The sequence below is a fragment of the Canis aureus genome, chromosome 8 (genome assembly GCF_053574225.1).
Source record: "Canis aureus isolate CA01 chromosome 8, VMU_Caureus_v.1.0, whole genome shotgun sequence".
Classification (NCBI taxonomy): Eukaryota; Metazoa; Chordata; class Mammalia; order Carnivora; family Canidae; genus Canis; species Canis aureus.
In genome coordinates, this window is record NC_135618.1 from 67,619,278 (window position 1) to 67,645,090 (window position 25,813).

General features: G+C 41.4%; 1 protein-coding gene across 1 annotated transcript in view; it reads left to right on the forward strand.

Moving 5' to 3' along the window:
* ARPC1A (actin related protein 2/3 complex subunit 1A) overlaps nucleotides 1-25,813 on the forward strand; it is a 32,962-nt gene that overhangs the window by 4,220 nt on the left and 2,929 nt on the right. Inside the window, exons 2-8 of the mRNA XM_077907817.1 lie at nucleotides 2,516-2,608; nucleotides 8,557-8,661; nucleotides 14,609-14,831; nucleotides 18,030-18,137; nucleotides 20,818-21,030; nucleotides 23,037-23,112; nucleotides 23,539-23,732. Coding sequence (XP_077763943.1) covers nucleotides 2,545-2,608; nucleotides 8,557-8,661; nucleotides 14,609-14,831; nucleotides 18,030-18,137; nucleotides 20,818-21,030; nucleotides 23,037-23,112; nucleotides 23,539-23,732 — 983 coding nt within the window. The 5' untranslated portion in view covers nucleotides 2,516-2,544. The remainder of the gene's footprint in view (nucleotides 1-2,515; nucleotides 2,609-8,556; nucleotides 8,662-14,608; nucleotides 14,832-18,029; nucleotides 18,138-20,817; nucleotides 21,031-23,036; nucleotides 23,113-23,538; nucleotides 23,733-25,813) is intronic.

The following is a 25,813-nucleotide window of genomic DNA, read 5'->3' on the forward strand; positions in this document are numbered from 1 at the left end:
TTCAGGTAATGGTTGCTTCTTTGGTGGCTTTGGTTTGGGTGTCTATGAAATAGAAAAATTTTTTAAAGATTTTATTTATTTATTCATGAGAGACACAGAGAGAGAGAGGCAGAGACGTGAGCAGAGGGAGAAGCAGTCTCCCTGTCAGGAGCCCAATGTGGGTCTCCATCCCAGGACCCCGGGATCATGACCTGAGCCAAAGGCAGATCTGAGCCACCCAGGCACCCCGAAATAGAGAATTTTATTTGATTTTTAATTTAATGATGTGTCACAGATTCCTGCTTTTCATTTTCATTCAAAAGTTTAAAGAGCAATGTAAATAAACACCTGTAAAATGTATCCTCTGTGTAGATTTATGTTAACATTTTGCCAGGTTTGCTGTTTGTATATCTACTTGTCGTCCTGAACTACTGAAAATAAATTACAGAAAACCACCCCTAAACATTTCACTCTTAAACACTTTATCATCTTTATCTCCTAAGAGTTAGAACATGCTCCTATGTAACAGCAAACAGGTGTAGTTAAGACATTTAAAATAATTCCAATTGTTATGTAGTATGTAGTACAAATTGATACTTTCCTTATTGTACAAAATGTGTCTTTTATGACTTTTTTAAAAGATTTTCTTTATTCATGAGAGACATGGAGAGAGAGGCAGAGAGACACAGGCAGAGGGAGAAGCAGGCTCCATGCAGGGAGCCCGATGTGGGACTCGATCCCAGGACTCCAGGACCATGGCCTGGGCCGAAGGCAGGCGCCAAACCCCTGAGCCACCCAGGGATCCCTTTTTATGACTATTTTAAAAATATAGATCACAGGACACCTGGGTGGCTCAGCGGTTGAGTGCCTGCCTTTGGCTCAGGGCGTGATCCTGGAATCCAGTCCCACATTGGGCTTCCTGCATGGAGCTTGATTCTCCCTCTACCTGTGTCTCTGCCTCTCTCTCTGTCTCTCATGAATAAATAAATAAAATCTTTAAAAATAAATAAATAATTTTTTTAAGAGAAAACGAAAACATATTTTCATTACCTATAACATTTGTGCTGCATAACTAATCCCTTGAGATCCCTGTCTGGGGATGAGTCCCACATCAGGCTACCCACAGGGAGCCTGCTTCTCTCTCTGCCTCTGTCTCTGTGTCTCTCATAAACAAATAAAATCTTAAAAAATTCTCTCTTCTTTATTTCCTTTAAACAGAGAAGTAGAAAGAGAAAGAAAGAAAGAAAGAAAGAAAGAAAGAAAGAAAGAAAGAAAGAAAGAAAGAAAACAAGGAAGTAGGTCTAGATTTTTATTGGATTTATTTATTTATTTGTTTGTTTATTTTATTTATTTATTTTAAAGATTTTATTTATTCATGATAGACACAGAGAGAGAGGGGCAGAGAGACCAGCAGAGGGAGAAGCAGGCTCCACGCAGGAAGCCCGAAGCAGGACTCGATCCCAGGACTCCAGGATCACACCCTGGGCCAAAGGCAGGCACTGAACCACTGAGCCACCCAGGGATCCCCTAGATTTTTATTGGATTTAGAGCAAATATGTTTGGCAGAAATATTTGACAGATGGGTTGCCATATTATTAGGTTTCTCCAGGATAGTCTTGTGATCTGTTATAACAACATAACTAATAGTGTCTCTTTTTGCTTTCTTAAACATATTCTGGTCTGGTTGATAAATTAGCGGTCACTATTTCTAAATGATCATGTGCACTTCATGTTTCCTCCCATCAGGAAGCCCATCAGATTTGATTATTCTGTTTTTTTTTTTTTTTTAAGATTTTATTTATTCATTCATGAGAGACCCACAGAGAGAGAGAGAGAGAGAGAGAGAGAGAGAGAGAGAGAAGCAGAGACACAGGGAGAGGGAGAAGCAGGCTCCATGCAGGGAGCCAGACATGGGAGTCTATCCCGGTTCTCCAGGCTCAGGCCCCAGGCTGAAGGCAGCGCTAAACCGCTGAGCCACCTGGGCTGCCCACTGCTCTTTTTTTTTTTTTTTTAATTTATTTTTATTTATTTATAATAGAGAGAGAGGCAGAGACACAGGCAGAGGAGAGGGAGAAGTAGGCTCCATGCCAGGAGCCCGATGCGGGACTCGATCCCTGGACTCCAGGATCGCACCCTGGGCCAAAGGCAGGCGCCAAACCACTGAGCCACCCAGGGATCCCCAGCCCACTACTCTTTTTGAAGATAAATGTGATTCTTTGGTTAAGATGGTGACTGCCAGAGTTTTTTGTTGTGAAGCCTCATTTTTCTCTTTTAAATTAGTAATCTGTGAGATGATAATTTGAGACTGTGAATATCCTGTATCCCAACAATCTTTAACTTATAGTTTTTGAGTCCCTTGATGGCCCTTGGCAGAATAAAGTATACATTGGTAATTACAGTGCTTGTGGTATTTAAGTGATTAAGTTTTGACATTGAGATTGATTTTTTCATCGAACAGTAATGTTTTATTTGTCTCCAGACAACCGAAATTGTTTTGCCTTCCATTTTAAATGCTTTTTTCTGTTGCTTATTACAGCTTTTTATCCTTTGAAAACACTAAGAATAATGTCCCTGCATCAGTTTTTACTAGAGCCAATCACCTGTCATGCCTGGAACAGGGATCGTACCCGTAAGTATGCTATTAACTTTACTTCCTTATTTTGGTGCCCTTGATATTTTTAGATGTAGGCACTTTTTTAGGGATCACATATTTGTTTCACATGTGAAAAGAGCACAGACATGAATTCGGAAGGAAACTAGGTCAGTTGTTTGGTTTATAGATAAGAGAAACCAAGGCCTAGAGTTTCCAGTAGAAGGAAGTAGTGGTTGATGTCAGAGCCATCGCTAGATCTAAGCCTTCTGGCTCCATGTCCATATCTTTTTCCCCAGTACCAGTTGGAAAATGGTTTATGTCAGAGGGATCTTTCATTGCCTTAAGAACCTAGTGTCTGGAATGGTTGTATGATGTCACAGTCATCCCAGCATTTAGTCAGACTACTAGGACCTAGGAATAAACTATTACAGAGGTATATACTTATTCCTGATGTACTAAGAGCAGTCTTGGCTAATATTTACTGTATTATTTGTAATAAGCTTGAGTTTCTTGTTTTCTTGCTCCAACCAACTACAGTGGGATGCCTGGGTGGCTTAGCGGTTGGGCGCCTGCCTTCGGCCCAGGGTGTGATCCTGGAGTCCCGGGATTGAGTCCCACATCAGGCTTCCTGGATGGAGCCTGCTTCTCCCTCTGCCTTTCTGTGTCTCTGCCTGCCTTTCTCTCTCTCTCCCTCTGTGTGTGTGTCTCTCTCAAATAAATAAATAAATAAATAAATAAATAAATAAATAAATAAAATCTTTAAAAGAGAGAGAAGACTCTCAGAAATAGGCACAGTACAACAAGCAAAGTGATAGTATGTATGCAGGAGGCCAAAAAAAAACCCCTAAAAACAGAAGTGTAGTATGCCCATAAGTTATTTAAAAAATTATTTTTATTTATTTTTTTATTTATGATAGTCACACAGAGAGAGAGAGAGAGAGGCAGAGACATAGGCAGAGGGAGAAGCAGGCTCCATGCACCGGGAACCCGACGTGGGATTCGATCCCGGGTCTCCAGGATCGCGCCCTGGGCCAAAGGCAGGCGCTAAACCGCTGCGCCACCCAGGGATCCCGTTATTTTTTTAAATTAATTATATTCACTTCTTTAAAATAAAGCTTTATTGAGATATAATTTGCATAACATAAAATTCACCCTTTTAAAAGATGTGTGAGCAGTTTTTAGTATATTCACAGTTATGAAATAATACTACTATCTAGTTTCAGAGTATTTTCTGTCACTCCAAAAAGACTGGGACGCCTGGGTGGCTCAGCAGTTTGGCACCTGCCTTCGGCCCAGGGCGTGATCCTGGAGACCCGGGATCGAGTCCCACGTTGGGCTCCCTGCATGGAGCCTGCTTCTCTCTCTGCCTCTCTCTATCTCTCATTAATAAACAAAGTCTTAAAAAAAAAAAAAAAAGACTGACATTAGCAGTTATTACCCATTAGAAGTTTTGCTCAAAACTTCCAGTCTTGGGGATCCCTGGGTGGCTCAGCAGTTTAGCGTCTGCCTTCGGCCCAGGGCGTGATCCTGGAGGTCTGAGATCGAGTCCCACATCAGGCTCCCTGCATGGAGCCTGCTTCTCCCTCTGCCTGTGTCTCTGCCTCTCTCTCCCTCTCTCTGTGTATCTCATGAATGGATAAATAAAATCTTAAACAAAACAAAACAAAACAAAACATCCAGTCTTGGGTGCCTGGGTGGCTCAGTGGTTGTGTGGCTACCTTTGCCTCGGGTCACAACCCGGGGTTCTGGGATTGAGTCCCTCATCCAGCTGTCTGCGGGGAACCTAGCTTTCCCTCTGCCTATGTCTCTGCTCCCCCCACCCCGCCCCGTGTCTCTCATGAATTAATAAATCAAATCTTAAAAAAAAAAAAAAAAAAAAAAAAAACTTCAGGTCTTCAGCAACTACTCACTCTGGTCTGCATGGATTTGCATATTCTGGACATTTATACAAGTGGAATCATACAATATGTGGCTTTTTGCATCTAGCTTCTTTCACTGACTATAATGTTTCAAGGTTTATCCATGTTCCATGTACAAGTACTTTATTACCTTTTATAGTTGAATAATACTGTACAGACATACCTTTTTTTTTTTTTTTTTTTTTGAGATTTATCTATTTTAGAGAGACAGTGTATGCACAAATCCAAGTTAGGGGAATGGCGGGGGGCGGGGAGGAGAATCTTCAAGCAGACTCCCTGCTGAGTGCAGTCCAACTTGTGAGATAGAGCCCCAACCTGAGATCATGACCTGATCCGAATTCAAGAGCCAGATGCCTAACCGAGCCACCCAGGCACCCCCTAGACATACCATATTTTCATCAGTTTATTCATTAGTTGGATGGACATGGACTGTTACCACTTTTTGGCTATTATGAATAATGCTGCTGTGAACATCACATACCAGTTTTTATGTGGACACGTTTTCATTTCCCTTGAGTTTATACCTAGGAGTTGAATTTCTGGGTCATATGGTAACTATGTTTAACATTTTGTGGAGCGGCCAGGCTGTTTTATATAAGATGTGAAGTAGGGGGCCCATTCATCCTTTTGAATGTGACTCTCCAGTTGTCCCAACACCATTTGTTAAAGGCTACTTTCTCCTCACTGAACTGTCTTGGTACCCTTGTCAATAATAAATTGAGTGTAAATGTGAAGGTTTATTGAACTCTCAATTCTGTTCCATTGATCTTATGTCTATCCAAATGTCAGGACCACATTGTCTTGGTTACTGTAGCTTTGTAGTAAGTTTGTAATTGCAAAGTATGAGTTCCAACTTTGTGTTTCTCAAGATTCTTCTGGCTCTTCTAGGCCCCTTGCATTTTCATATGAATTTAAGGGTCAGCTTATTCATTTCTGCAAAAAAGCAAATTGAGAATTTGATAGAGATTGCTTTCAATCTACTGTAGATTGAAACTTAACAGATGGTAAATCTAAAGCTTCTGTTTTGTGATCATCTCACAGAGCTTCATAGCTGAGTTTCCTATGTCTTCTGTCTCTACGTTCCCATGGAAAAATGGGTTTTTGGAGTATTTCCAATTATTTTTAGTACAAAGTTCATATTCTCAAACTACTTGATAAATTTAATATTTTAAGTTAGATTTTGTTATAATTTAAAATTTGTAGCATTTTTGAGGTTTAGATTTATTTCTTTTTTTTAAATTTTTTTATTTATTTATGATAGTCAGAGAGAGAGAGAGGCAGAGACACAGGCAGAGGGAGAAGCAGGCTCCATGCACCGGGAGCCCGACGTGGGACTCGATCCCGGGTCTCCAGGATCGCGCCCTGGGCCAAAGGCAGGCGCCACACCGCTGCACCACCCAGGGATCCCCGAGGTTTAGATTTGGATTTGACTTTTGAAATCCCTGTGAGCATCTTAGAAATTTAGAGAAACGTGTATAACTGATTTTGAGAAAGTACTTAAAGACTTAGGATTTTAGAGCTAGATACTTATCTGGTTCCACAGTTTCAATTGTAAAACAGATGTTAACTTTCCTAAGGAGGGAAAGGAAAGGTAATAGAGTAGAAGGTGGGAGCTAGTAAATGATTGCTCTAAAGTGTGAATCAGGGGATTCCTGGATGGCTCAGCGGTTTGGCGCCTGCCTTTGGCCCAGGGCGCGATCCTGGAATCCTGGGATCGAGTTCCATGTCGGGCTCCCAGCATGGAGCTGCTTCTCCCTCTCCTCTGCCTGTGTCTCTGCCTCTCTCTCTCTCTGTCTATCATGAATAAATAAATAAAACCTTTTAAAAAGTCTGGATCATAGATCCTAATTTTAATTTTAAGAAATCAGTGTTTTGGGGATGCCTGGGTGGCTCAACAGGTTAGCACCTGCCTTCAGCCCAGGGCATGGTCCTGGGGTCCCAGGATCAAGTCCCACATTGGGCTCCTTGTATGGAGCCTGCTTCCCCCTCTGCCTGTGTCTCTGCCTCTCTTTCTGGATCTCTCATGAATAAATAAATAAAATATTTAAAAAAAAACCTTTTTCTTTTTGTTTTGTTTTAATACTTTATTCATTTGATAGAGATAGAAAGAACAAGCAGAGAGGGGGAAAGAGAAGCAGACTCCCCGATGAGCAAGGAGCGTGATATAGGGCTCACTCCTAGGACCCTGGGATCATGATCTGAGCCATCCAGGCACCCTTTTTTGTTTGTTTGTTTGTTTTAATGAGTGAACTATAAAGGAGGAAAAATCAATATAAATTCAAATGAAATCTATCATATATATGTATATTCTTAATATTTCAAATCGATCCAAGAGATTTCTCTTAAAAAACAATTTTAGGGGTACCTGGGTGGATCAGTGGTTGAGCGTCTCTGCCTTTGGTTCAGTCATGATTCTGAGGGTCCTAGGATGGAGTTCCTCATTGGGCTACCCGCAGGGAGCCTCCTTCTCTCTCTACCTATGTCTCCGCCTCTCTCTGTGTCTTTCATGAATAAATAAATTAAATCTTAAAAAAAATTTTTTTTTAATTTTGCAATTCATACTGGCTTTATTGTAAAGGAAAGCTTTGATGTATTATATGAGCAGAATCAAGGTTTTTTTTGATAAATTAATGGTTCCAACCTGGGTCCATGTAGCAGTAATGAAAACATAGGAGCTATTGTCAGTGTTTCAGAAATTGTAATAGAAAGTAAATATTTATTGCTAATAATGTTGGACAGGTGAACTAAAATAAAATGTCAAATATATTTACTGTGGGCTAAAAATTATATCAGCAAAGTATGATAACATTGTTTAATTCTTACTAGTTAGAATCTTAATTGTATATATCTTTAATAAAATGAATTTTTATTTTTTTATTTTTTTATTTTTAAGATTTTATTTGTTTATTCATGAGAGACACAGAGTGAGAGAGAGAGGCAGAGACAGAGGGAGAAGCAGGCTCCCCACAAGGAGGCTGATGTGGGACTCGATCCTGGATCCCAGAATCAGGACCTGAGCTGAAGGCAGACACTCAACCACTGAGCCATCCAGGTGTCCCAATAAAATGAATTTTTAAATTCAAGTTTTCTGCAAAACATTTTAAAATATGGTTTCCAAGTAGAGGTAAAAATCATAAAAGGAATTTTTCGGGCAGCCCGGGTGGCTCAGTGGTTTAGCACCGCCTTCAGTCCAGGATGTGATCCTGGAGACCCGGAATCGAGTCCCGCCTCGGGTTCCCTGCATGGAGCCTGCTTCTCCCTCTGCCTGTGTCTGTGCCTCTCTCTCTCTCTCTCTCTCTGACTCTCATGAATAAATAAATAAAATATTTTTTAAAAAAAAGAAGGAAAGAAAAAGAATTATTCGAGGTGAATATTAGGAACTTTTTTTAAAGATTTTATTTATTTATTTATTCATGAGAGACAGAGAGAGAGAGAGAGAGGCAAAGGGAGAAGCAGACTCCCCACAGGGGAGCCTGATGCGGGACTTGATCCCTGGACCCCGGGATCACATCCTGAGCTGAAGGCAGATGCTCAGCCACTGAGCCACCCAGATGTCCTGGGAACCATTTTTTTTTTTTTTTTTTTTTCTGGGAACCATTTTTTAAAAACATTTCTTAGTCCTTCCCTTGAGCCTAGTTTTAAAATGCTGACCTTTGGGATACCTGGCTGGCTCATTTGGTGGAGCATGCAACTCTTGATCTTGGGGTCGTGAGTTTGAGCCCCATATTGAGTATAGAGATGACTTAAATAAAGAAAAATCTTAAAAAAAAAAAAAAAAAAAAAAACTATAACATTGCTCTTTCTTGGTAACAGTTTCTTTTTTTTTTTTTTTTTTTTTTAGATTTTATTTATTTATTCATGATAGTCACAGAGAGAGAGAGAGAGGCAGAGACACAGGCAGAGGGAGAAGCAGGCTCCATGCACCGGGAGCCCGATGTGGGATTCGATCCCGGGTCTCCAGGATCGCACCCTGGGCCAAAGGCAGGCGCCAAACCGCTGCGCCACCCAGGGATCCCTGGTAACAGTTTCAACTTGAGGTGTTAACTGTTGACTTTTTCTCTCCAGAGATTGCTCTTAGCCCCAATAATCATGAAGTCCACATCTATAAGAAGAACGGGAGCCAGTGGGTAAAAGCTCATGAACTCAAGGAGCACAACGGACACATCACAGGTAAAGAAAGACAACCGTGAGCTTAGTGTGATACTTGCAAATCAAGCACTCTTCCATTCAGTAAAGAGCCTGTTAAAGTAAGTCTGCCACAATATTTAAAGTTGTGCAGCATTTACTGAGTTTTATTTAGAAAACTTGAGAAAATATCATCATAGTGATCTCAGTTTTTAAGTGCTTCTTTTAGCCCAGCTGGTCCCCTGCACTCCACTAGTATATGGAAAACACTTATCCTACTCTAAGGAGTGAAGAGCTTAGATGAGGTGATGAGATGAGAAAGTGAAAACTAGACATCTAGGGCATCAGCTGTGTGAAAACGTAAGCCACATTGTGTTCTCAAGTGCTGAGGGGACGCAGTGTCTTCCAGAAGCTTTCTGTATGTTGTTTGTGGGGCGAGGAAGACATTCCAAAATATTGAAAAGGACGAAGAGTAATGTAACAAGCACTCACATTACCACCACCTGGAATTAACAACTGCCAAGAAACAGAGCTTTAATAATATAAATAGGAGTATTATTCAAGATTATGGTACAGTCCCTCCCACCACCAGTCCTGTTCCTGTCCCCCTGAAGCAGTCTGTAATTTGCTATGACATTGTCACAGTTCATTTTTAATACTTTTACATACACATATACATATTCATATGTAATCTTTAGTACTTTTGGCTGGTGTGTTAAAGTGCTACATAAATGGCATCATGTGCATCTCCAGCTTGCTTTTGCGTTTCATGTTGTTCCTGAGCTCTATGTGGATCAAGTTTATTCCTTTTAAATTTTTTTTTTTTAATTTATTTATGATAGTCACACACAGAGAGAGAGAGAGGCGGAGACATAGGCAGAGGGAGAAGCAGGCTCCATGCACCAGGAGCCCGATGTGGGATTCGATCCCGGGTCTCCAAGATCGCGCCCTGAGCCAAAGGCAGGCGCCAAACCGCTGCGCCACCCAGGGATCCCAAGTTTATTCCTTTTAACCACTGTTTATTTACTCTCTTTTCTCCACTGAAGGACAGTTAGGCTGTTTGCAGTTTTTCCTTATTATAGTGAAGTGCTAAATTGAGCATCCTTGCGCAGATCTCTTTGTGCATGCGTGAATGTTTGCATATGGCAAATTTGTTGTACCACCGGGGTGTGCACATCCTCAACTTTACTAGGCATGGTCATATTGCCTGCATCCTGGCCCCCCTGTATGGGAGTGCTTATTTTTCCCCATCCCACACATACTTTATATGATTAGATGGTCTGATGAGTGAAAGGTTGTGTCTCTAGAAGTTGCATTTTCCTGATTAATAGAAAAGTTGAGCATATTTTCTGATGTTTATTAGCCAACTGTGTTTCTTTCTCAGACTTTACTGTTCATTACTCCTGACCATTTTTCCATTGAGTTTTTTTTTTTTTTCTTGTTGATTCATAGAGGAAAGGATCTTAAAGCATTAACTCTAAGGCAGATTCCCAAGTGTACATTAGCTTTCATCTTTGACAAAAACTATCGATGACTAGATAAAGATGGCGACCAGAGCAGTGCCGAGTTTCATTAAGCAGGTGTTAAATAAGGGAGGTTGGAAAAGTAAGAGATAAAAACAATTTCTGTAATGGTTTGCAGAATTCAGTGAACCAAATCCTGATACTAAATTTTAAGAGAATGAATTGCTTTTTTGTGAAGTGATACTGGGCTATTTTTAAACGGACATATCCACTTACTGTTCTGTTCAGAAAGAATTCTTGTTCCTTGATCCTTACCATTATTATTTTTTCTTTATCCATTTTCTGGCAGAGTTGATTTAGCCTCTTGCTTTGAATAGTTCGGTCAAGCATGTCACAACTTATTCATAACTTTTCAATTACAAATTTCTCACTGCAGTCTTGGATTTTTCCTCTTTGCAGTGACGTTTGCTCTCAAGTGGGTGGCAAAGCAACAGATAATGATTTTTTTTTTTTTTTTTTTTTTTTAGTTGTGACCCTGGAATTTTACCTCTAAACTGCCAACATACTAATGAGCTTAAAGATATCCTTCCGCCAGCCGGGGAAAAACAGCATGTTTTGGCCTGCATCCTTTCCATTTTATTCTCCTGCAGAAACTCATGACCATCCCTTCTTGTTTTAACCAGTGATTTGAATGTGATGTTAGTGAGCATCAGGAGCTAACTGACTATATTACTGAGCCAGCATTAAAGACATAATTTATAATTTCTATTTTTGTTACTATTGCTTTCCCGTGACCTTATTTCTATTAGGTTTGGCCTGTTTTCTTTACATTCGCTTGCCAGTGGCCTTATGGCCTAAAAATAAGAACATTCATATATTTTTAAAATGTATTTATTCATAGAGACACACAGAGAGAGAGAGGCAGAGACACAGGCAGAGGGAGAAGCAGGCACCATGCAGGGAGCCCGATGTGGGACTCGATCCAGGGTCTCCAGGATCATGCCCTAGGCTGCAGGCGGTGCTAAACCGCTGGGCCACCAGGGCTGCCCAACATTCATATTTTAAATTGGAATTTTAGTGTTAGGAAGTACTGTGGGGGTTTTTTTGTTTTGTTTTTTTAAGATTTTATTTATTTATTCGTGAGAGACACACAGAGAAGGAGAAGCAGGCCCCATGCAGGGAGCCCGACGTGGGCCTCCAGGATCACGCCCTGCCGAAGGCAGGTGTTAAACCGCTGAGCCACCCAGGGATCCCCATTAGGAAGTACTTTTAAGGGCAACCCGGGTGGCTCAGCGGTTTAGCACTGCCTTAAGCCCAGGGTGTGACCCTGGAGACCCGGGATCGAGTCCCACGTCCGGCTCCCTGCATGGGGCCTGCTGCTCTCTCTGCCTGTGTCTCTGCCTCTCTCTCTCTCTCTCTCTCTCTTGCTCTCTCTCGCTCTCATGAATAAATAAATAAATAAAATCTTAAAAAAAAAAAAAAGGAAGTACTTTAAAGTGAGAAAGGGCTAAAGTAAAGGCCAAAGAAATAGCCAAAAAAAATGAAATACTTAGTCATGTTCTTTTTTCTCCTCGGCTTCTCTTTTGAAATTCTTTGAACTTGGGCCTGTTTTCATCCAAATGCTCAAATGACATTTTTTTTAGATCTGAAAAAACTGTTGTTGGAAAAATCTAAATATAACTGTGGCAAGAGACCAAGGATCAAACATATTTTCTCAGAAAGATAGTAACTACAGGGGAAAAAAAATCTTCTGAAGATTTCTAGAAGAAAAGACTAGTCGGTACTACAGAGAAAAAGAGTATGGTTAACATCAAAGATATCAGAGCCCTGGTGTTTGTTTCTTTGAGTTTCTTTTTTTTGTGTGTTAAAAGTGATCACTCTTCAAAAAACATCTTACTATGGACATTTTAAACAGATAACATTAAAAAGGCAGAATAATGTAGTATACCCACCATCACCCAGATTCAGCAGTTACCACCTCACAGCCAACCTTGTACAGTTTTTTTTTCTCCTCCTTGTACAGTTTGGAAGCACATCCCAGACACTGTATCATTTCATATTTCAATTTGTGTCTTCAAAAGAGAAGGACTCTTCTTTAAAGATAAGAACTCTTCTTTTCAATAATAACAAATACAATAGTTTGGGTTTTGTTTTGTTTTGTTTGTTTTTAAGATTTCACTTATTTATTCATGAGAGACACACAGAGAGAGGCAGAGACATAGGCAGAGGGAGAAGCAGGCTCCATGCAGGGAGCCCGATGTGGGACTTGATCCTGGACCCCAGGATCACACGCTGAGCCAAAGGCAGATGCTCAACTGCTGATCCACCCAGGCATCCCAGCTGTGACCCTTTTTATAGCTTCCATATTCAAATGAAAGATAGTTATAGCAGTAGACTATAAGTATGAAACAAAGCAGAAGACGGTCCTTTCTATTTTTTTAGAGTATGAATATTGATTTTTTTAGGTGCCTCATGCTTAAACACCTCAGGAATTCTCATCAAACATGTAGGTGTTTAATCAGCATTGTGATCATATGGAATAAGGGGTAAAATTTTAGATTGTCAAAATCATCACAAAATCACTGAACTTTCTTATTACAAGGTGATATTTTGGATATTAGGGGATGCATTTGTTTTCTTTGGTGTAACAAATACTACAAATTACCAGCCTAACCAAAACAGGTTGATTATCTCACAATTTTTGTGGGTCAAGGAGCTGGGCATGGCTTATCTGGGACCCTGGCTTAGGGTCTCACAAGTTGTAATCAAGCTGTCAGTCAGGGATGAGTTCTCATCAGAGGCTTGACCAAGGGAAGGATCCACTTCCAAGCTCCTTCAGGTTGTTGGTGGTAGAATTCATTTCCTAGCAGCTGTAAGATTCATGTAATCTTGTCCACTAATTGTGTACATCTAATCATCTTTCCAGCATTCCATTGGTTAGAAGCAAGTCACAGGTCCTGCCCATACCCACAGGGAAGGGATTTCCCTAGGGTCGGCCCACCATAGTAGTTTCAAAGGCTTGCTTCCAATTGTCAAGAAACTTGTAATCAAGTTAAGAAAACAACACATTCATAAAAATAACAATATTTTGCATCACACTTTGGGGAATTTATCATAAGGAGATCATTTTAACCAGAACAAAAAAGTGTGTTCCTGAATGTTTATTCCAATGTTATCTATTTTAGTAAATGATTGGAGACTAACAAAACATTCAACAATGAGATGTTTTAGGGAATTATGATAGATCACTGTTCTGAAATAATCTGTAACTGGTACTAATTTATAAAAGGGAGTAGAAAATGTTTGTCATAATATTAATATCATTTTGGGGGAGAAATGTATACTTACATAAGAATGGGGGTGGGGCTTTGTTTACCTCCTGCACATCCCTTTGTGATATTTCTTTGTGGGTATTGCTTTTGTAGTTAAAAGTAAAACTTAAAATCCAATAAAGAGGGCTGCAAGACTATCCTATAATTAATGGATTTACAAAATATACATTACTTAGAATACAGTCCCTCATATCTTTTTCCCCTCAGTGGTACAAATAATTGAGCAGACTATTCCTGTAGGTGAAAGAATAAATGAACTCTTCATACAACTAAAGTCACTGTGAGTTATGACCAATGGAAACTTTGATTTTCATTCATCCTTTTTCCGTTTACATGTTAAGAATGTTAATGATTAATATTTTAATGGTTAATAAGAATTTATTAGTTGGGACACATGGATGGCTCAGTCAGTTAAATATCTGACTCAGACCCTGACCTCAGGGTTGTGAGTTCAAGCCCTGTGTTGGACATGAGCCTACTTAAAAAAATAAATAAATAAATACAATATATATATATTTTGAGATCCCTCACAGCCACCAAATAAGTAAAAATCTGGTCAAATATGAAAAGTAAACCATATATTCAGACACATATTTAGATCTTTTCCTAGTTTAGATGCAGAGATACTCAAGGACTCTTTCTAGAACCTGTATCATACAGAAAAGGTACTTAGGTTAGTTTAAATGACAGTGACCCTCAGAAGAATATATAATGAGTCACAATTTACATTTTTCTCTCTGTTTACTGAAGATTAGTTTATCCCGATGTTTTATTTAGATGTCATGTAGCAGATTTTTAGTTAATATCATGGAATGAGGTCTGTTAATGAATAAAGGTACTTTTAACACCCCCCCCCACACACACACACACACAAATCTAATAAAAGGTTGGTTTTTATACCAGGTAACTTGAGAAACCTTTGAGTGGATAGTAGAATGCCCCTGTTTAGTTTTGTAATCTCCACAATCCTAAAACAGCTTTATTCTGCCTGACTTCATGGAGGATCCTGTTTTTGAACTTCACAGACAAACCTTGCCTTGTGTGAAATGATGATCAGGACCATAGATGGGGGAAAGGATGGGACTGGGGAGTAAGATCCCATGCCCACAGCTAGCCCTGCCGGCAGTACCCACCTGGCTGTTTCATGTCTCTTGTCATTGGCCAGGCAAAGCACATGACACTGCGTCTCACTTGCAGGTATTGACTGGGCTCCCAAGAGTGACCGCATCGTCACTTGTGGGGCAGACCGCAATGCCTATGTCTGGAGTCAGAAAGATGGTGTCTGGAAGCCAACCCTGGTGATCCTGAGAATTAATCGTGCAGCGACTTTTGTCAAGTGGTCCCCGCTAGAGAACAAATTTGCTGTGGGAAGCGGAGCACGACTCATTTCTGTTTGTTACTTCGAGTCTGAAAATGACTGGTGAGCAATATCTGAGTATTTTTTATTTCTTTCTGTGGAATTCTACATTTGGAGCACTGTGTTCTCTGGTGACTTCTTGAGGCACTGGGTGAAGGCTTAACTATAACTTCAGTTTTTCCTCATCTGGAGATTTTTTTTTTTTTTGCCTCTGAAGATCTCCATTTCCTCTGAGCATTTTTCCTTCTTCCATGCTACATTCAGTCAAATCTCCCATCTTTCTCGTCAATACAGACCTGTAGCCCCATTTTCTGATCTCCTAACTGGCATGTTCTGTAAGATGTTGTTACTCTTCTCATTCTGTGCTGCCCACATTGTTTTCTTATTCTTATGGGGAAATCATAAACTTGAGATTGCCATGCATGACTTGAGTAATTTTTTTCCTCACTATCTACTTAAAATATCTTCTGAAGATTCCTACAGATAACACTGTACTCCTTTATGATTTATTGGCTAACCAAATCTGTCTTGGAATAATATTTTATTCATTTAAACTGTTGAAGTAAAAATTGACCGAAGTCTTGGAACCATAGTCAGCCTGTTGTACTTTTTGTTACAAATCACTTGTAGCTGAGCACTCAAAATACAGAGATTGATTTTATGGCTAAGTAACTTATTTTAACTAATCCTTCTTGCTTGTTTTGATAAGAAAACGACTCTATCTGGCATGCATTCACAAAGGGTAGTAAATAGCCTTCAATGTGGAATTGTCATTCAGTACTAATCTGGCAGTGTTTGTATTTCCAATAAAAATAGCAGAGTACACATTACTCTTTATGTTAGTGTTACTGTTTGCTTTCTGCTGAAACAGTGACAGGAATGGATTATATTATGTTTTGTGAAATTCAGTGAAATCTCAGAAATTTTAGTTCTTTGGAAAGAAAGTCTGTGAATTTGCAGCAAGATTAAATTATGAATTTAAGACCTGCATTTTTCTTTCAAGTATGTGTAAAAATAAGTCTAACAAAATGTTGTCTGCCAGAAATCATTTTAGGAGACTCGCTGTAATGAGTAGATAAAAACTTCCCTTCCTAGGTAACATTTAGTCTCAGCAATTGCTCACATTTTTATTCACTGACAAAAAATCTCAAATGTAGGTAAATTGGTCTGTTCTATAGTACAAGGTATTGTCATTTGGAGAAGACGTGTTCAGGGGAGTTTCTCAGCTGTAGAACATTTCATTGGAGTGATGTGAATACTTAAAAATCATCTCTAAAAGCCTTTAAGAAGGGTGCCTGGGTGGTTAAGTTGGTTAAGGATCTATCTGCTGGGCAGCCCCGGTGGCACAGCGGTTTAGCGCCCCCTGCAGCCTGGGGTGTGATCCTGGAGACCCAGGATCGAGTCCCACTCGGGCTCCCTGCATGGGGCCTGCTTCTCCCTCTGCCTCTCTCTCTCCCCAACCCCCACCCATGTGTCTCTATGAATAAATAAATAAAATCTTAAAAAAAAAGAAGAAGTGGTAGCTACTTCCTACAGTTGCTGCTGCTCCTATTAAAAAAAAAAAGGATCTATCTGCTTTTGGCTCAGGTTATGATGCTGGGGGTCCTGGAATCAACCCCCATATAGGACTCCCAGCTCCATGCGAAGCCTCCTTTTCCCTCTGCTGCTCCCCACCCCCCGCTTGTGTACTCTCTGTCAAATAAATAAAATCTAAAAAAAAAAATAAATAAAAACCTTTAAAGTAACTACGTTATAAGCAAGTCAGAATATTATCTATTTTTCAAAAGGAAATTTTTTAGGTTCCTAAGAGAAAGTTTGTGAAAAAGTAATTTGACATTTAAGGATGGGTATTTGGCTTGATATTACAGCTCCTTGGCTTTTTTTTTTTTTTTTTAAGGTTTGTTTTTTTTGTTTTGTTTTTTGTTTTGGGGGGGTTGTTTTGTTTTGTTTTGTTTTGTTTTGTTTTTGAGAGCACAAGAAGGGGCAGAAGGAAAGGGAGAAGCAGACTTCCTATTGAGCAGGGAACCAATGTGGGGCTCGATCCTAGGACCCTGGGATCACAACTCGAGCCAAAGGCAGATGCTTAACCAGCTGAGCACCCAGTTGCCCCAGTCTCTCAGCTCCTAAACAGCAGAACATGATTGATTTTTAAACAGCAATTTAGGGGTAGAAACTGAATTAGTGAAGCCAGAGTAAGGACTGATCTCAGACAGAAAAAAAAACTTTTTTTTTTTTTTTAAGATTTTACTTATTTATTCATGAGAGACACAGGGAAGAGGGAAAGCAGAGGGAGAAGCAGGCTGAATGCAGGGACCCCGATGTGGGATTCCATCCCGGAACTCCAGGATCATGCTCTGGGCCAAAGGCAGGCACTAAGCCACTGAGCCACCCAGGGATCCCCAGAAAAAAAACTTTCAAGTGGAGCTAGAGTATCAGTTAGAACCTCCCATAAGAGGTTGTGATTTTCTCGGTTGTGATTTCTCTGTGAAAATAGTAATTCACAGCTTCACAGAGACGTAGTAAGGAAATTGAGCTATTTTACAAGCCAGACTTAACCCAAAGTGAAATCACAGGTCGCTGCATCTTTATTAAAAAAAAATCTGCTGAGTGAAGTAAGTCAGTCGGAGAAGGACAAACATATGTTCTCATTCATTTGGGGAATATAAATAATAGTGAAAGGGAATATAAGGGAAGGGAGAAGAAATGTGTGGGAAATATCAGAAAGGGAGACAGAACGTAAAGACTGCTAACTCTGGGAAACGAACTAGGGGTGGTAGAAGGGAAGGAGGGCGGGGGGTGGGAGTGAATGGGTGACGGGCACTGGGGGTTATTCTGTATGTTAGTAAATTGAACACCAATAAAAAATAAATTTAAAAAAATTTTTAAAATAAATAAATAAATAAATAAAGGCTTTTCAGCGTTCCAAAAAAAAAAAAATCTAAGTCATTTCAAACCACGTATTTTATTTTAAAGGTTAAAGTAACATGTAATCTGAAACTCCACACAGTATCCAGAGTTAATCCATAAATATAGTTACTCCTGGGGATCCCCTGCTTGCCAGGAAAGTTCAGAATGGACTGCTGTGATAAGAATGTCAAAGCCTAAAAGAACAGAAAGGACTATTTATGGCTCCTCTTCCTCTATGCCTTCCTCTCTGGAGAAGACCTGGTTGCCACATGTGTATCACCTAGCACACCTTTGTTAGGCCCTTTGGTAGGCTTGAGGTGTGGATAAACTGAAATGGATGTTCTTCTTTTGTAGGTGGGTAAGCAAGCACATTAAAAAGCCGATTCGCTCCACGGTCCTCAGCTTGGATTGGCATCCCAACAATGTTTTGCTGGCAGCAGGATCGTGTGATTTCAAATGCAGGTGGGAGCAGATGAGAATTGGCAAACAGAATTGATCTGTTCCTTGTTCATCTTTCAAGTATTTTTCAGGTTCCTTTTCCTTGCAAGGTACTGTGTTAGGCACTGTTAGGGACTCAGAAGTGAAAGGAGCTTGGGATCTAAGAAAGCAAACACAGATATCACAGAGAAGGAAGGAAGTGGACTGGGAGGTATAGTAGGAGGGAGCTGTGAGGGTGGGGCCAGGGAAATTTTCTTTACGCAGAATATCCTGCTTGGAGCAGAGGTATAGAAGCCCTCAGACTATGATATTATTTCTCATTTCATAACCCAGGCAGAGATTTGGCAAATTCCTGGCTGAAGCTAAGATGAACAAAACATAGCTGAACAATGCTGTGCTGAACTATTTGCTGTTCTTTTTTTTTTTTTTAAGATTTTATTTATTTATTCATGAGAGAGAGAAAGAGAGAGAGAGGCAGAGGGAGAAACAGGCTCCATGCAGGGAGCCCAACATGGGACTTGATCCCAGGTCTCCAGAATCACAACCTGGGCTGAAGTCGGCGCTAAACCGCTGAGCCACCTGGGCTGCCCTGCTGTTCCTTTTCAGTTCAAGTTTTTTATTTGTTGTTAGCGTGAAGCTAGAAGAAACACAGCCACTTTGCTAAGAGCTGTAAGGCTCATACAGTGTAATTGCTTTTTAAAGCTATTTTTTGCCAAGAAGGCTTTTTTTCCCCTTAGCCAAAAGAAAAGCAAATAAATGTTACTTCACATTGACAACACGGTGGGTTGGGAAATGGGATGTATCTTTCTTTAGTAGGCTATGTGGAGAATTCCCAGAAAACATGGCTTGTGATTTATTATATCCAACAATATCCAAGGATTTGGTGGTTTGTTTGTTTGTTTGTTTTAAAGATGTGTGTGGAGGGGATCCCTGGGTGGCTCAGCAGTTTAGCGCCTGCCTTTGGCCCAGGGTATGATCCTAGAGTCTCAGGATCGAGTCCCACATTAGGCTCCCTACATGGAGCCTGCTTTGCCCTCTGCCTCTGTCTCTGCCTCTCTCTCTGTCTCTCATGAATAAATAAATCAAATCTTAAAAAAAAAAAAAAACAATGTGTGTGGAAATTTGGCTGTGGAATGGGGATACATCTGGAAGAAGATTGGTTTTTCTATGTAAGAACCAGTGTAACAGCATCATCTGGTAGAATTCAGGAGTTTTGTTGTCTATGATGTGTTACCCAGTCATTCTAGCTCCCTTAAAAGTTGGAATTGAATGATCCATACACTTAGATTATTGGACTGTGTCTAAAAAATCTGGTTCTGAAAATGGGTTGCCAATTCTTTTGATAATATTAATTTCCAGAAATAAACTTTGATTTGTGATCCTTTGGGTAAGAGTTCGGTTTTTGACTGAGAACCACCGAGCCTCTGATGACTAGAGCCGTGGCTTTTGTGATGCTGATTTAAACCCCAGTGATTCTCATACTCATAAATAGAGAGGATAAACTGATGGTTGCCAGAGAAGGAAGGTGAGGGGATGGGCAAAACAGGTAAAGGGGAGTGGGAGGTAGAGGCTTCCAGTTATGGAGTAGTCACAAGGAGGACCGGGAACATGGTCAAGGGTGTTGTACAGTGACATATGGTAGCTATACTTGCAGGAAGCATGGCATAGGGTATAGAGAAGTTGGGTCACTATGTCGTACACCTGAAACTAATGTAATACAGTGTGTCAGCTCTGTTTGGATGAAAAAAAAGCCCAGTGATTCTAAGGTCGTGTCCTCTAACTTACAGATAACCCACTGTGTCCTTCACCTCTCCAGTCCTCTGCCTCTTCCAGAGCTACTACTGTCATTGTCATTTGGAGGCAAATATCCCAGATCATTTTAGGGAGTCTTTAAGTCCAGAGGTTCTTAAAGAAAAGCTCTACTAGGTAGATTCCCAACTGCTCTTTCTCCCTCCTGCTTCCTGACTCTGCATCCAAACCTCCTCACACACAGCTTCATGGAATGAGAGAAGAGAGAAAGACTGCTGACAGCAGGCTGTAAAGGACCCTCCTTCACCCTGGACGCTACCAGCCACAAAGACTAGACAGTGAGCTCTGATAGCATGGCAGCATGAGGGAGAGCCTGCCCACTCTCTCCCCGGCCTCCCGTGGCTTCCTCTTTGGATGTCCCTTTCTTTCTTTAAACGTCTTTAAACGGATTAATGCCATTGGTTTATTGCAGCTTAGCAGATAGTTTCCTCTCCTACCGTTTGACTGTGTGGGCTTCCTGGAATACTGTGTTGAAAATGATAGTGAAGTAGACAGGAAAAAATGCTGTGCTCACTTAGCAAGGTCAGCGAGTGCAAGGGAGGGGCAGGATGGCAAGATCCTACCCCAGAACATGTGCTCTGGGATGGGAGGGGGGAAGGGCTTTGGTGTTCATTACTTCTAGAACTGCACCCCTAGCGCAGGGCATGACACGTTATAGGTCTCCATGTATACCCTTCAACTGAGTATGCATTTTGCCAGACTCAGATGGGCCTGTAGGCAGCCCTAAGAACCAGGTCTTAAGAGATTTGTGACTGTGACTTTGTCATGTTTCGCTTGTCAAGAATCAATCTCTGCATTCTGAGACACCTTAGGGCAGCTGCCTGTGGCCTGTTTCTATATACACAATACTTTCATTGATTTTTTTTTTCCTTCTTTCCTGCCCCTTAAACTGCAGAGTGTTTTCTGCCTACATTAAAGAAGTGGATGAAAAGCCAGCCAGTACGCCCTGGGGCAGCAAGATGCCTTTTGGTCAGCTGATGTCAGAGTTTGGTGGCAGTGGCACTGGTGGCTGGGTGCATGGGGTCAGCTTCTCTGCCAGCGGGAGCCGCCTGGCCTGGGTCAGCCATGACAGCACTGTATCTGTTGCTGATGCCTCAAAAAGCGTGCAGTGAGTATTTGCCTTTTGTTCGGAGTTAGGGAGTGGGTTGGGATGTCTCACTAGCTGGGTTAAGTCTTCCCTTCCCTGGGTGTAATTACATTCAGTCTTGACCCAGGACTGCAAGGCCACCTTTAAAGTCACAGACACACATTTAGATGTCTGTTTGGAGAAATTTTAGAGTTAGGTCTCACTTCAGAAACACTTCTTAATGGAGGTAGTGATGGTGATTCCTTTGAAGAACCCTCCTGGTTTGCTGTCGGTAAGAGTTCCTTCAAGTAGCCAGTTTTGTCTGTCAGTGTGAATCCCTTACAACAGGTAAATATCATCCACCAGCCTTAAGTAGGAGATAGTGTTCTTACTCTGTGTCATCACTGAACAGTGACTCCATTAATTTGGAGTTTCATTCGGTAATACTTAAAACCCTGATACCAGTTCCTCCGGAGTATGCCAGAAGAACTCGAATTGCAATGACTCACATGTGAGTGAGGACCTGCCCAGCCCTAGGGAGAGCACTGGGCATCTCCTCACATGTCAGAGTTTATATCTGCCCATCATGTGCTGGAGGAAGAGAGATGATGATTGGGATTCTTTCCCCTATGAATGTTTGTTCTTTCCTGGTGAAACCTTTTCTGTTAGCAGCTAAAAGTCACCTACCTTAAAGGTTTCCTGACTTGTCTACCTGTGTGCTGAGAACCAGTCACCTCAGGTGATTCTGCACCCCCTACTGTACAGTGACAACAAAGTGACATGTCAGAGAGGATATTTTTTTCCTAACTGGATTGAATTGAGTTTATCTTATTTTTTTTTTAACACCAAATAAATGATGTAGTCTTCTGGATTTCTATGCATGTACGGGCACTTACATATCTTTTCGTTTTTAACACAAATGGGACTGTGCTATACATTTGATACAGTAATTAGCTCTTTATCATTGTTGGATGTCATGGTTATTTGACTTGTGTACAGTTTATTGTATTGCATAATAAGCTCTTAGCATATGTTTATTACAAGCCCCTGTCTGCCTTCATATTGATTTATGATTTGGCTTTTCTGGCCCTGGTTACATCTTCTGCCCTTCCCCTTCTCGAACATAAATAATTTCATGTAGTGGGAACCACATGTGCCACAGTAAGGCCTTAAGATAAGGTGTTAGGACTTTAATCCAATTTCCGTGGTATTGGCGGGGCCGGTGAGGGAGCCTCTCCTGAGACAGAGTTAGTTTTGAAAATGCATCATCTTTTACATGAAGTTCTGTGATCCAAATTCATCAACCAGTGTGTCTGCCTGCCATGTCTGTGTGACCTCTTGGCCAGGTGCTGGAGCAGGTAAATATTAAGTATCTATGTATACACACACCTTCCCCAGCCCTTTTGTGTATGAGCTCATGGCTGGCCAAGACTATTGTATTCATTGGTAGCCCCAGCTCCTCTCCCAGTGCCTGGCAGAGAAAAGAGAGTAGACTCCCCTAGGTGTTTGTACCCACCCTGTATGAGCCCACAGTGAGCATGGGCAAGGAGAGGATGGAAGGACAACGTGTTCAGTCAGTCATAAGTGACAGTGACACCCAGAGGGCTAGGTAGTCCAAGAGAGGAGAAGCCACTTTAGGTGAAGAGCTCCAGGAAAACTTCGTTAAGGGGATCAAATTAAAGCTGAGCTTCAGAGACCGGGGTGGACTTTGGACAAACAAGAGACAGCAAGTGGATAAAGGGGTGGGAGCAAAGACAGAGATAGGAAAGAATAAGGGCTCGCTGGGGACCAGTTGTCATGAGTGGGGGCCTCAGAAGCAGTGGGGCATGGGTCAGAGAGGGTTAAAGGCCTCTGTTTCTACAGGTGACCCCAGGGCTGCATCATGCTTGAGATTCCTGAAAGGACAGGTCATAGGGCTCCTTTTAAGCATAAGCTTTCGTTTATACTGCATGAGCCCCTGTACAAATGGGTCTTTTGTCATTTGTTGTGTCTATAGAGAAGCTGTGTGGTCTGTTCTACCTCAGTTTAATGATTATTCTTGTATTCAGGGTCTCAACTCTGAAAACAGAGTTCCTGCCCCTCCTGAGTGTGTCATTTGTCTCAGAGAACAGCGTTGTAGCGGCAGTAAGTATTTCTCTTCATTGTACGTTGTTGTATGCTGTATTTCATTCTCCAGAAGTGGAACAATACACATTCTGCGACTTTGTACCCTGGCACCAACCAGAGTAGCCTTTTAGAATAGCTGGTCTGGGGACTCCTGGGTGGCTCAGTGGTTGAGCATCTGCCTTTGGCTCAGGTCATGATCTTGGAGTCCTAGGATCAAGTCCCGCATCCGGCTCCCTGTAGGGAGCCTGCTTCTCTCTTTGCCTGTGTCTCTGCCTCTCTCTCTGTCTCTCATGAATAAATAAATAAAATCTTTTAAAAAAGAAGAAGAAGAAGAAGAAGAATAGCTGGCCCAGAGGAATAAGAGGTGCCTGTGGTGTCTATTCTGTCAAGGGGTCAAGAGGTGGGCAGCATGCCCTACGGTGCCTAACTGGGATCTTATTTCAGGGCCATGACTGCTGCCCAATGCTCTTTAACTATGATGACCGCGGCTGCTTGACCTTCGTCTCCAAACTAGACATTCCGAAACAGAGCATCCAGCGCAACATGTCTGCCATGGAGCGCTTCCGTAACATGGACAAGAGGGCCACAACCGAAGACCGCAACACAGCCTTGGAGACGCTGCACCAAAACAGCATCACGTATGTGCTACCCAGCTCCCTGCAGCCCCCGGGAGCCTCCCGTAGTGGGGCCCTGACTGTCTATGGAGATGTGTCTGGTGACCAGAATGCCTTTCTTCCCCTCCTTATTTCCTGCTGGGTTCCCTCTGTGAGTTGTGTGTACTGTGTGCCCAGATACTCCTCCCTCAGGAATGAGAGCAGAGTCTGTAGCTTCCCAACTGTGGGCTCTTTCAACTGCTGACAGGGTGAACTGCCCTCACCCAGTCATTGTTGTGCAGGGCATCCCCTGTGAGGAGTGCTGATTCCCCAGCAGATGTGTGAGCTCCTGTGCCTGTCCCTGCAGCCTCTTCCAGGGCTCGCTTTTTCAAACCCTGAATGAGGACAAAAGGGGTCTTTTCAGGAATGTCACATTCCTCTGGTAGTGAACACATGACAGGAAGACTAGTTATACCCTGCCTGAAAAAAGTCATTCTAGCTGTCATTTCAGCTGTGGATTTCAGGTAATATATACCAGTCAGAAGATCATTTAATTAAAGAAACAGAATTCTTTGACATCATATGGCAAAACCAAGAGTTTCTAGACTTCAGTTTTTCATGAGGTATATAGGAACCGTGTTTTATCCAGAAAGCTTGATTTTTTTCTAAATCTAAAGGAAAAATGTAGTCTGTTCTTGATACTTAGGTACCGTAAGATTTTCTCTTTTTAGGGCACCTGGGTGGCTGAGCGGTTGGTTGAGTGTCTGCCTTTGGGTCAGGTCGTGATCCCGGGGTCCTGGGATTGAGTCCCACATCAGGCATCCTGCAAGGAGTCTGCTTCTCTCTCTGCCCATATATCTGCCTCTCTCTGTGTCTCTCATGAATAAATAAAGAAAATCTTTAAAAAAGAAAAAAAGATTTTCTCTTTTTGACTAGACCTTTTGTGTAAAGAAACTTTAATTGTAGTGATGATAACGGGAAGAAGATTGGAAACCTCTAGACTTTCTTTGAGAGAATTATTAAATGCAGGTTGTGCTTATCATCATGTTCAGTAGAAAGGACCGCTGGACTTTATAGGCTGAAACGTCTGTGTTCTCTTGAAAATAATAACTTGAAGGCATAGCAAAAGCATTCTTGTGCTTCAAGTTTCTTTATCTTGAATGACTTTTGAAATTATTTCTTACGAATTTCTCTGAAGTTTCCCTGCAGACTGTGTATCAGGAAGTAAATACCTCTCGTTGCATCTTTGAGACTTTCCTGTTAAAAATAAAAAGACCCTTGTAGATCAACGTGTCTCTTTTATTTGTAGTCATTAAGTCTTCTTGGCCCTTAAGCAACAGGTCAGCAAACTTTTTCTGTAAGGGACCAGAGAGTAAATATTTTAGGCTCTGAGGTGGTAGCCAGTCTCTGTCACAACTACTCACATCTATTGTGGCATGTGAGCAGCCATTGGCAATATGTATGTAAATGTGCATGGATGTCTTTTGTTAAAACTTTATGGATACTGAAATTTGAACTTCCACATAATTTCCATGTCACAAAATAATTGTCTTAATTTTTTTATGACCATTTAAAATCATTAAAGCTGTTCTTAGCTCACAGGCTGTATAGAAACAGGCCATAGTGTGCCATAGCTTTGCCATCTCCTTCCTTAGAGGGAATGTTCTAGACATTTCAGAGAAGAAAGAAAAATTGAGCTATAAAATTTTCTGGAAAGTTTTTTTGAGGGGCACCCGGGTGACTCAGTCGGTTTAGTGTCTGCCTTTTGCTCAGGTCATGATCCCCTGCTCATGGGGAGCCTGTTTCTCCCTTCCTCTCCACTTGTGCTCCTCTTGCTATCTCTGTTGCACTCTGTCTCTAATATTTAAAATCTTTGGGCAGCCCTGGTGGCTCAACAGTTTAGCGCCGCCTTCAGCCCAGGGCCTGATCCTGGAGACCCAGGATCAAGTCCCATGTCAGGCTCCCTGTGTGGAGCCTGTTTCTCCCTCTGCCTGTGTCTCTGCCTGTGTGTGTGTGTGTGTGTGTGTGTGTGTGTGTGTGTGTGTGTGTGTGTGTCTCATGAATGAATAAATAAAATCTTTTAAAAAAATAAATCTTTTTTTTTTTAATTCATGAGAGACAGAAAG